Source organism: Stegostoma tigrinum, chromosome 46, assembly GCF_030684315.1.
Source record: "Stegostoma tigrinum isolate sSteTig4 chromosome 46, sSteTig4.hap1, whole genome shotgun sequence".
NCBI lineage: Eukaryota > Metazoa > Chordata > Chondrichthyes > Orectolobiformes > Stegostomatidae > Stegostoma > Stegostoma tigrinum.
Genome location: NC_081399.1, coordinates 852,427 through 865,089, shown reverse-complemented (window position 1 = coordinate 865,089; position 12,663 = coordinate 852,427). Strand labels below are relative to the sequence as shown.

The 12,663-nt window shown below is 42.6% G+C and overlaps 1 protein-coding gene across 1 annotated transcript; it reads left to right on the top strand.

The window, feature by feature from the left end:
- Positions 1–2,726: 2,726 nt before the first annotated feature.
- On the top strand, positions 2,727–9,745 carry LOC125449561 (probable G-protein coupled receptor 139). The gene is made up of 4 exons (XM_048525379.2): positions 2,727–2,836; positions 3,886–3,996; positions 7,288–7,412; positions 8,868–9,745. The coding sequence occupies exons 1-4, from the start codon at positions 2,727–2,729 to the stop codon at positions 9,743–9,745; spliced, it is 1,224 nt and encodes a 407-aa protein (XP_048381336.2).
- Positions 9,746–12,663: the final 2,918 nt, after the last annotated feature.

Here is a 12,663-nt window from a genome sequence, read left to right as displayed (position 1 = left end):
TGTATTGACGTGTATAGGGGATTCATTAACCGATTACATTTGGATAAGTGGGAGTTAATGATGTTAGATCAGTAGTTTCCCGCTCCTCAGGGGATTTCCAGAATCTAATACTCTTGGAAGACTACTACCAGGCATTCACTGTCTCTGTAGTTTCATTGTTTAGTATAGTAGGTTGCATCACATCAGGTCCAGGGAATATATTGTTCCTTAGAGCCATTACATTCCCAAGCATTTTCTTCCTCTAGTTGTACTTATTGCATTTGTTTCCTCAACTTTCTTTCCTTTTGTTTAGGTTATTACATTGAATTATTCTCCTCTGCTGTGAAAAGCATATAATATGTGGGCGGTTGTTTTTTTTCAGGGAATCAGGAAACGTTACAATTGTTCCATTTATGTATGCCATTGATATTGATTGTAAATGACTGTAGCTTGAGCAGTGACACTTATGGCACCGTCACTTTGACCAGCTCACTAAGCTGAAAATGACCCAGTTTACTGTACACTAGACAATCCTTTATCCTATAGGACCCAGCAAACACGATTACAATAAGTAAACAGTCAGCCTTTACATCGCAATGCCTAATATACAGTCCGAAAACTGACAGAGGTGTGGACAGAAAGAGGGATGAGTGAATGAATGACAAGTTTGGAGGGAGAGCAAATCGTGAGGAGTAAATTGAAAGACTGGCATTCCGATCAATCTATGCAGCAATCTCATGTCATTGACTTCAACGTCCCCACTCTTTCCTGCTTTCCACAGTTCATAAAGTCAACTTGAGTGCTTTGCTCACATCAAATAGTTGCAGTGAACAATAATAAAATGCCTGACTAACTTCTTTGGAATCATTCATCATGCTTTGCACATTAAAACACCTCTTATCATCCTACATATGTCCTACAGGGATACGTGAAGTTATGCTTTTTAGATGCTAAACTGAGGAGGACAACATAAATGAAATGTTGCACCACACGTGAAGGTTTATGTTCAGTTCCAGAAGCATTATTGGAGGAAGGATGTTAAAGCCCTGGAAAGAGCTCAAAGGAGATATACTAAATGATAAAGAAATGACGGATATGAGATGCAACAAAGATTAGAGAGATTGGGCTTATTCTCCTTGGATCAGAGAAGATTAAGAAGTATTGAGATGTTCCAAATCATAAACAATTTTGATACGTGATTCCGTTTCCACTAGTGGTTTGTTATTAATTAAAGATTACAATTTCAAGATTGTCAGCAAGTGAGATGTGAAGAAACTTCTTTGCTCAGAGAGTTGTTAGGATTTGGAATATTTTGCCTGGGAGAATAATAGAGGCGGATTCTGTAGGAGGTTTCAAAAGACTGCTGGATGTATATATTTGAAAGAGATGAAGTGAGAGGCTTCCAGAGATAAGGCTATGGAGTAGGACTAGATAGGTAGTTCTTTCAGGAGCTGATACAGAAACTATGGCTCGACTGGCCTCCTTTCTCACAATAAGTATCGATGATTTTATGATTCTATGAAATGGGCCAATCTTAACCAGGGTAAAAGAGCTGAGGAGGCTTTAATTTGGGACAGGAACTCTTTCAGCAAAGAGTGAAATGTGACACATGCTGTTTTCAATCATATATTCCTGCATTAAAAAAAAATGTGAGTCTGCTTCACAAAAGTAGGATGTAGGGAAGTCTGTTTGAATGGATATTCAGGTTTTGATTGACTGAAATGTAAGTTCCAGGACCTGTTCAAATTAACTGCCCTGCCCTTAGTGCTCAAGTTACCGCCTGGCTAAATTTATGAATTTCAAACAGGCAGGTCAGCCACTGAATTATAAGTGTGAGGTGCTGTTCAGAATTCGCCCATAGATTGGTGAGCGAGTGACTGTGCCTGATAATGAGTGTGTAAGGCTCTTCAGTGGTGAGCATGTTTCAGTGAGAGTAGAAGAGTCCATGTTTTTGTGAGGGCATGATTGAATGTGCTTTTTGTGTGTTTGACAGCGTTCCGCTGCGAGAATGTTTGAGTGAGATTATGTGCCTATTTGTGTTTGAGTATTTGAGCGTGGCTAAGTTTGCGACAGAGACGGAGTGAGTGAATACGTGTTTGCTGATGCATGACAGTGCGACTGTGCGTGTAAAGGAGAAACTCCAGAGGGATATTAATGCCTACGTTGAATGGAAAAAAAATCTGACATCCAGCATTTCAAAGCAGGACTTCCTCACATTTATAATTCAATCTCCTGGCATTAATTGGCAAGATAAAATTTATCCACCATGCTAAGTTTCTGATCTTTCTTTACAAGAATGCTGGACAATAAGGCTTTTTTTTAATATTTAACAGCAACATTCTGTTTTTCTTGCTGTTCTTCGAAAAAAATGCGAATCACATTTCAACACATGAGATTCCATTTGAAAATGTTTGAAATGCAATTCACATGATACAGACAGAATGTATATGTTATGATGGAATGTAGCAAACACTGTTACCACCAGGATCGTAGAATATCCATTCATGTCCGTTTGTTGAATTGATACAGTGTTGTTACTCGTTCCGCCTCAGGTATGGAGTGTAGATAGAATAATGGCTGCTGCTGTTCCAACAATCCCATGCGGCTTTGAAAGCTCTCTGTCCCTGACATCAAGCCACATGGCCATCTGGGAGACTCAATGACGTAACCCTCGCGAGGACGCCAGAACAATGGCTGCACCCTCAGTTGGAGCACAATGTCAACGAGGCGAAAGCTGAGATGTAGAGATGACGCTGGGAAGAAAAGGGTCATGCATAGAGTCAGAGTCCCTCCCGCTGCACCTTGTGGCCAGGAGGAGGAAGCAGCAGCCACTGTCTGAACAAATGAAGCGAATTTGGTTTGTTGGAGAAGTGACATTTCCCAATCACCATCCTGTCAAGATTGGCGATAGTAAACCAAACCAAATCAAATTGACTAACACTGGGGACATCGCAACACAGTGAAATTAAAACGTTAAATGACCCTCAAAATCCCCTAATTGTTCCTAAGTTACTGAATAACATATCAGACAACATATTTATTTCTTAAACAGAAATGACCAATTATCATTAATACCGCAATTCGAAGACAGTAAGATTAAACAACTGTATAATCTCATTACTGCCCAAGATTCATTCCAATCTTCTTTGATCATTAACAGCCAGTCACACACATTGGCTGACAGACGGACACAGCTGAGGGATAAATAGTAAAACTACCAATTGTTGTAAAGAGTAAAGGCTTGTCGAGAAGATGTATGCTGTGTTGGCTTTCATTGGCAGGGGAATTGAGGTCAAGAGCCAAGAGGTTATGCTGCAGCTCCATAAGACCCTGGTTAGACCACACTTGGAATATTATGTTCAGTTCTGGTCACCTCATCATAGGAAAGATATGGAAGCTTTGGAGAGGGTGGGGGGAGATTTAGTAGGATGCTGCCTGGACTGGAGAGCAGGTCATTTAATCACCTTTGGACCTAATTGTATTGAGTGGCAGCAGCACGAGCCTGGGTGCCGATCGGAAGGTAAGGTTGATTGTTTTTCCCCGGAATCAAAACTTACCTCGTGCAGCAGCAGCCTTCTTGATTTCAGCGGCAGATTTGTGGGCAGAAAACGAGCCAGGAGGGAGTGAATGTATTTGAGCATTGGCTAAACCTGAAAAACTGCACATGCAGTGTCTCCGACCCATTGTCCTCCTCTAACCACAAAACAAAATGACTGTGCGGATGGATGGTAAGGTAAGGAATTTTTAAATTTTATTTTTCAATATATTTAGAATAGACAGAATGGAAGCTAAGGCAATTGAATGCTCCTCTTGCAGGATGTGAGAGGCCAGAGTCACTGCTGGTGGCCCCTCTGACTTCACCTGCAAGGAACTCATCTAAATCCATCTCCTCAAAAAACGCATTAGGGAATTGGAGCTGGAGCTGGATGAACTCCGGAGCATAAGGGAGGCCGAGGGGGTGAGAGTGAGGAGTTATAAGGAGTTGGTCACACGCAAGGAACAGGAAAATGGAGCTCGGTGACTATCAGGAAGGGGAAAGGCGATAAGCAGACAATGCAGGGATCCCCTGTGGCCATTCCCCTCAATAATAAGTATACCATTTTGAATACTATTGGGGGAATGACCTACCGGGGAAGGCCATAGCGGAGAGGTCTCTGACACTGAGCATGGCCCTGTGGCACAGAAGGGAAGGGGGGAGAATAGGGGAGCAATTGTAGTGGGGGATTCAATAGTAAGAGGGACAGACGGGCAGATCTGTGGATGCGAATTAGGTGAATGGAGGGTATGTTGCCTCCCGAGTGTGAGAGTTCTTGATGTCTTGGATCATGTCTTCAAGATTCTTAAGGGGGAAGGTGAAGAACGAGCAGGAATGGTACCATTGGTACCAATGACATACGTAGAAAAAAGACCAAGAATGTGAGAAACGAGTACAGGGAGTTAGGTTGGAAGCTGAAGTCCAGGACAACAGGGTAGTTATCTCTGATTTACTACTAGTGTCACGTGATAACGCGGTAAAATAGGGAGAGAGTGCAGCTCAACACATGTCTGCAGGCTGGTGTAGCGGGGAGGCCTTCCATTATGTGGATAACTGGAGCACATTCTGGGGAAGGTGGGGAATGTACAGTAAGGACGGGTTGCACCTGAACCAGAAGGGCACAAATATCCTGGGAGGGAGGTTTTCTCGAGCGATCTGCGTTGGTTTAAACTAGATTAGCAGGAAATGGGGAACGGATTTATAACTCAGATGTTGAGGTATTCAGCCTTCCAACAGACACAGCAGGGAGAGAGGTTGTTTATAAAAAATGTGGTCGACGGGCCGTAATTGCGGACATCGAGATTGTTTGAGGTGTGTATTCTTCAATGCAAGAAGTATCAGAAATAAGGCAGATGAACTTAGAGCATGGGTCAGTACTTGTAAGTACGATATTGTGCCCATTACAGAAACATACGTAACTCAGGGACAGGAATGGTTGTTGGAAGCTCTGGGATTTAGATGCTTTTAAAGAAATAGGGGGAGTGGAGCAAGAGGCAAGGAAATGGCATTGCTCATCAGGGCTAGTATAGTAGTGTCAAGTTCGTTTTCAGAGACCCTCATGGCTTTGCTGCAATAACAAGGCACTGACCTGTTTAGAAAAACACAAATCCTTTTACTACCAAGCAAGTACAAGCTGTGGAGAATCACTGTAATCAACCCAGCACAGAGTGCAGAGTCTCGCAAGTAATTCTCCACTTGTAGCGGACAGTCCCCGCTTTTTATACTTTACAAAAGACATAATACATAAAACAGTTTCATATTTTACAATGACATGATGCATGAAACAATTACTACAGCAGACAAAGAAAGGATACCAAACAATTAGTACATCAAGAACATAAAAGACCAGGGTATACTATCGATTGCTAGTGAAGTGGCAGCTAATGGCAGGAGGCGATTTCAAGCTGTTATCGGGACAGATTGTGATTTCAAGTTGCCAGCGTGTCTGGCTAGAACAAAGTCAGTACCCTGGCCTCTTTGTCAGCGACAGAGTTACATGCTTTCGAGGTCTCACACCTTTACAAATGTTCCTTACTTAACCTTATTTGAAACAGTTTAATTCTAATTTTATTCAGTCAGGAAGCTTAAGACAGTGTCTGCATTCCAATGTGTGGGAAGATAAGGAGTTACAAAACTTTTACACTGAATTCCTAGCTGGGCAGGAAGCTTCAGGGCAGTGCCTGCATACCTATGTGTAGGCAGATAAAAGACTTTAATTTATAGAAGTATAGAAACCAATGGGATGTTATCCCATTAACATCTCAGTCCCTACCGAAAAGCAGTTTGAGAATGATATTGTTGACAGAGTCACAGATAATAGGAACTGCAGATGCTGGAGAATCCGAGATAACAAGGTGTGGAGCTGGAAGAACGTAGCAGACCATGCAGCATCTTACGAGCAGGATCTGATGTTTCACTACATGACCCTTCACTAGGCCCAAAACGTCAGCTTTCCTGCTCCTAAGATGCTGCTTGGCCTTCTGTGTTCTTCCAGCTCCACAACTTATCTACGGAGTCAGTTTGGATTGAGTCTGGAACAAGAAAGGAGTAGCCACTTTGTTGTTTTTTTTCACAGACCCGCTAAGAGTTTCAGAGAAGTGGCGGATTGGATTGGGAGGCAGATAATGGAAAGGTGTGCAAGTCACAGTGTCGCAGTCATGGGTGACTTCAACTTTCCAAATATTGGTTGGAAACCTTTTAGAGTAACAGCTTAGATGGAGTGGATTTTTGTCTACTGCATTCAGGAAGGATTCCTGACACAGTATGTCGATAGATCAACACGAAGATAGGCCACTTTGGATTTGGTGCTTGACAATGAATCGGTGTTAGACCTGTTAGTAGGAGACTATTTTGGTGGTAGCAATCGTAACGCTGTTACTTTTACAATAGTCATGGTAAAGGATAGGGAAATGCAGCAGGATAATGTTTATAATTGGGGTAGGGTAGTTATACTTCTGTTAAGCAAGAACTGGGTAACACAAAATAGGAACAGATGCTGTCAGGGAAGAGTACTATTGAAACATGGAGATTGTTTCAGGAATGCTCACTGTGTGCGTTCGATATGTTTGTCCCTAGCAGGCAGGGAAGATGCGGTCGAGTGAGGGAGCCTTGGTTCTCGAGAGAGGTCGAATGGCTGGTTAAGAGGAAGAAGGATGCTTATGTAAGGTTTAGGAAAAGTGGAAAGGGAAAGGCTCTAGAAAGATACAGGTTAGTGAGGAAGGAGCCGAAGAAAGGGTTTAGGAGAACTGTAAGGGGGCATGAGAAAACCTTGGTAGATAGGATCAAGGTAAACTCCAAGGTTTTTTACACGGACATGAGAAATAAGAGAATGACCAGAGAAAGGGTAGGGCAGATCAAGGATTGAAAAAGGATTTGAGCACCGAGTGAAATGAGTGAAATTTTATTGTTTAAAGAGGGCAGATCCAACCATGGAACGCAAAAGAATAACGCTAAGATATATTTTCATAGTATGAAGAAACTGTCTCACTGCAGCATCAGTTGACATATTTTGTGATCTCCAGACGGGGGTCATAGTATTTGAGTGAACGGCGTAATTGCTAGAAGATTCCAGATTCTGTTCTTGTTATTTCATTCTGATGTTCTGAGTAGGAGCAGGCCTTCAAAAATGAGATTGAACTTGTTATTGTAATTAGTTTGTTCATTGATGGAAATTTGAAAAAAAAAGCAACAAAAGGGCAAAGTTGCAACCTTGATCTCCCCAAGGATCTTCCACACAGTATAAAGCAGCGACTCTGGGATTGAATTTGGTCAAGAGTTTCAAACAAGGAGTTTGTCAACTGCCTGAAGGGGCAGATCAACTCGCACAGAAAAATGCATCGACCAATTCAACATGTGGAGAAGGTGTTCTACACCATCCTTGCTTCAATTGGCATTCCTGGTAGGGAATTATGATGATTGCAGTTGATTCAATCTGCTCCTGATCCACTCTCTGCTTTTAGTCTTTCAATGATAACACTTCCAACTGACTGACTCGTCAACCTTATCCAGACCCAGGTACAGTGATAACAGTACGCAGAGCAGCATTCTCAGTTCGATTCTCACTGACAGAGACTCCAAACTTCACTGCTGCTGCAGCATTTTCTGATCTCAGTTTTGTGTCATCCGTTCTTGTTTCATGCATTTTGAAGTGACGAGGAGACATCAAGCAAGTTAGCTCTGATGAAGGGTCACTGGACGCGAAACATTTATTCTTCTTTCTCTCAACAGAGGAAACCAAACGTGCTGAGCATTTTCTCATCTTTTTATACAATTGAGGAATGTTTTCTCTTGGATTTAGAATGTGACGGATTGGTGCAAGGAAAATCCTTCAAGATGTTAATAAGAAAAGACAGGGTTGGAAAGTATTAACTATTTTCGTTTGTTCAAGATTCCGGGCAATGGAGCACAGTCTGAGAATGAGGGCCAGATATTTCAGGAGAGATGTTTGGAAGAATTTCTGTAGACAAAGGGTGGGAGTGGTTTGAAAAGTTCCACAAATCGCAGTGGTTACGAGATCAGTAGTTAATTTAAAATCCGAGAGAAATTTCTTGAAGTGAATGAGTGAAGGGACTTTGGCCTCTTCCGTTTTGTAAAGCCTCATCTAGTTGCAAGCAGTTTGTTAAATCCTCCGTTCCTCCTCGTGTCTAGTCAGGGGGTTCAAATGTTGACAGATTTCCCCTCCATATCCCTGTACATTGAGACTTTTCACATGTAGAGAAGTGCAGATTTACAGTCTAAACATCACAGCACTCCGAACTCTCAAGCTATGTTACTAAAGGAGGCCTGCATGCCCTGTTATGCTGCACTTATGTAAAACACATCGAGTCCTCTAGTTTGAAATGTTATGCAGTTGCTGATGACATGTCACTGGTTCTTCTGTTGTTCCTATCACAAATTGGTCCAATGCAAAGAGCACAGTGTGACCTCATCCAAGGAGAATGGGAGATAGCTATGTATTGACAGTCCAATAACCAATCCTGTATTATGTTGTACCAAATTTCTGATGAGATTCAGTACTTGCCTGAGTTGGAGCTGAAAACAGTAAAAATCTGTTGCAGTCGTTCAAATATTTTCCTTGCAGACCTAACAAAACTGGAGTCTTCCTTCTATTCTCTGAGGAGGCGGCATGAGTTAGCCTGTGTTCAAGCTCCATACATATCTGGAGTGATTGGGCTGGAGGACGATCTGAGGAGGGTATGAAAAGATTCAAATTCAAACCCACTCAAATACGACCAATTTCACTCAGAGACTGAGCCTGTTTTTGATGGTAACATTGAATCATTGCTCTCTTGAGCCGGCAGGAGTAATTTCTGATCAGTAATTCACTGTTTCTTTTCCCAATTGTCTTCTACAGTTAATTTGCTGGCGATTGTTATCCTTTCCCAGGGAAAGTGCGGTGTTTCTCTCTGCACAACACGCTACCTGGTGGTTATGGCAGCTGCCGATCTGATGGTCATTATCACTGATGTTCTACTGAGGAGATTTCGCTATTATTATTATCCACGGTGCTTCTTGGACATCACTCCTGTGTGCAGTGTTAACAGGGTCCTGTATCGTGCATCTCGGGACTGCTCTGTCTGGTTCACTGTCACTTTCTCCTTTGATCGATTTGTGACCATTTGTTGTCAGAAGTTGAAAACAAGATATTGTACTGAGAAAACTGCAACTGTGCTTCTTGCTACAACCTGCATCCTGCTCTGTTTGAAAAACATCCCCTTCTATTTTCAATATCAGCCTGTTCGCATAATCAACAATATGCCATTCTTCTGTGACAGAAAGTCAGAATATTACACTGAGAGTTGGTGGGTGGTATTAAATTGGTTTGATACAATTTTAACCCCTTTACTGCCATTCGCCTTAATCCTGTTGTTGAATGCTTTGACAGTGAGACATATTTTAGTGGCTAGTCGAGTCCGGAAGAGGCTCAAGGGTGAGACCAAAGGAGAGAATCGTAGAGACCCAGAGATGGAGAGCAGAAGGAAGTCTGTGATTTTGCTCTTCGCCATATCTGGGAGCTTTGTCCTTCTGTGGTTTATCTATGTTGCTGAATTTTTATATTATATTATTCAAGATTTGAATCCTGATGACTACCCGCCTTTCCTATTTCACTTCAGAAGAGTTGGTTATATGCTGCAGAGATTAAGTTGTTGCACAAACACGTTTATTTATGCAGCAACATTGCCCAGGTTCAGGGAGAAGTTCAGTAATGCAATAAAGTATCTGGTTACTTGAATTGCTCGTGTTATGAATAAATAAAGCTCCTCAATTAAGCCAATAGGTGGGTCATGTTGTTTATAGACCATGGAATGATTCCTTTTTTGAACTCGTGTGATGTGTGCATTACTGGCTGGGTCAGCATTTATCTACCATCCCTCATTCCGCCCCTTGAGAAGATCGTGTTGAGCTGCATTCTTGAACTGCAGTACTGAATGCATCGTAAACTAAGCTGCAACCTTCTGAGGGAGTAAGTTCCAGTGAAGAAAGCGTGATATAGTTCCAAATCAGGATGATGATTGACTTGGAAGGGCATTCTCATGACATTGTGTTCCCATGCAACTGGTTGCCTGTCCTTCTGGATGGAAGTGGTCATGGGTTTGAAAAGTGCTGTTTAAGAATGCTCTGTGAATTTCTGCAGTGCATCCTGTGGAGAAAACATCCAACTGCTCCTGAGGGTCAGTGGCACAGGCACTGGATATTTGTGAATATTATCCGCAGGGATGGTGTTCCACAGGGATCTGTGCTGGGACCACTGTTGTTTGTGATATATGTAAATGATCTGGTGGAATGCATAGTTGCTGATGAAACTATGATTGGTGAAATAGCTGACAGTGAAGGGGACTGTCAGAAATTACAGCAGAATATGGATAGACTGGAGAGTTGGGCAGATAAATGGCAGATGGAGTTCAATCCATGCAAATGAGAGATGATGCATTTTGGAAGATCAAATTCAAGGGCGAAGTATACAGTAAATGGAAAAGTCCGATGGAAAATTGATGAACAGAGAGATCTGGGTGTTCAGGTCCATTGTTCCCTGAAGGTAAAAACGCAGGTCAATAGCGTGGTCAAGAAGGCATATGGCATGCTTTCTTTCATTGGGTGGGGTATTGAGTACAAGAGTTGGCAGGTCATGTTGCAGTTGTATAGGACTTTGGTTTGGCCACATTTGGAGTACTGTGTACAGTTCTGGTCGCCACATTACCAAACGGATGTGGACGCTTTGGAGAAGGTGCAGAGGAGGTTCACCAGAATGCTGCCTGGTATGGAGGGTGCAAGCTATGAAGAGAGGTTGAATAGATGAGGATTTTTTCATTAGAAAGACGGAGATTGAGGGGGGACCTGATTGAGGTCTACAAAATCATGAGGGGTATAAACAGGGTGGACAGCAAAAAGCTTCTTCCCAGAGTGGGGGACTCAAATACTAGGAGTCATGAGTTCAAAGTGACAGGAGGAAAGTTTAAGGGATATATGCGTGGAAAGTTCTTTACACAGAGGGTGGTGCGTGCCTGGAATGCGTTGCCAACGGAGGTGGTAGATGCAGACACGTTAGCATCTTTTAAAACATTTGGACAGATACATGGAAGGTGCAGGGAGCAAATGGACACAGACCGTCAGAAAATAGATGACAGGTTAGAGAGAGGATCTTGATCGGCGCAGGCTTGAAGTGCCCAAGGGCCTGTTCCTGTGCTGTAGGTTTCTTTGTTTCTTTGTTTCGTTGAGGTGCCTATCCAGGCAGATGTTATATCCTGCATGGTTTCAAAACTCTTGTGTAACTTTACAGTTCTGTCTATCTGGGCAAGTAAGAAGTTTTGCATCAGACTGGTGACAGAGAGTCCTCTACCTAGTGAAGGGAGAGAATTGAGCAGGGAACCTGCCTGTTCCTCATTGTAGCAAAATACAAAGGAATTGTCCACGGAAATGTGGGTCAACACATTGTGGGGCTGGAGGAACACAGCAGACCAGGCAGCATCAGAGGAAGAGGAAATCGATGTACCACGTTGGGACCCTTCATTGGAAGTGTCTGGGAAAATGGAAGATTCCATTGGAAAATTTTTATCAGCTTGGGTCCCCCTGTCAGTCTCTATCAAATGAAAGGCTGAGTAGCATTCTGATGAAAGTAAATAGAGTTGGTATTCAGAAAGTGACTGACTATTAAATACGTCGTCCCACTCCTCAGTAACAATTTAACAGAACCCACATGAATATCACAAGCAGCCACACCTGTTTTGACGTGAGGTGTTTTAGCAAGTGATTATATGACGTCATCAGAAGTATTTAATAATGCAGCCATATTGCCGACATTCAGAGAGATGGTCAGAAAAGCAGTAAAATATCAAGTTACATGCATTCTTTGCGTTATGAATGAATGAAACTTCTGAATAACAACAAATGGTGAGGCTCCAGACTTTTCACCATCCAGGTTCCCAATTCCATTTGAATGCTACTCCAATACAGTTTGAGACAATATTTTCTGCCATGGGGTTAAGGGACGGAATAGCTCCATCGTGTTGAAAGCGATACATTTGCCACCTTCTGTGAGCCTGCAGTGATCACTGTGCAGATGGTACTGAAGGGTGAAAAACCCTAAGGATTCAGACAGAGAGGGAGGGAGGACGAAGTGGAGGGCAGCAGCTCAGATCACCGTTCAAACTGATAGTGTCATCAATATATATAATACATATATCGATATATACACACGGGCACACACTGGGATTCACACGTACACAGACAGGGACACGGACACACACACACACATAAACACACACACGCACAGACAGAAACATAGGTACAGAAACACACACAGATACAAACATAGACACGCACAGACAGATGCATAGTAACACACACACTCTCATACACACACACTCATACACACACACACACACACACACACACACACACACACACACACACACACACACACACACACACGTGCGTGCGCGCTCGTGCGCAAACACATACAGAGAGACACTGTGGTATTGATGTCCCTCAGAGTGGGACATGCTCATGTGAAGAGATGATACACTCCCTTTGCAATGTGGAAACGATTGGCCTTTTAGCAACATTCCTGACATAATACCAATAAGTTAATAAAATGTGAGGCTGGATGAACACAGCAGGACCAGCAGCATCTCAGGAGCACAAAAGCTGAC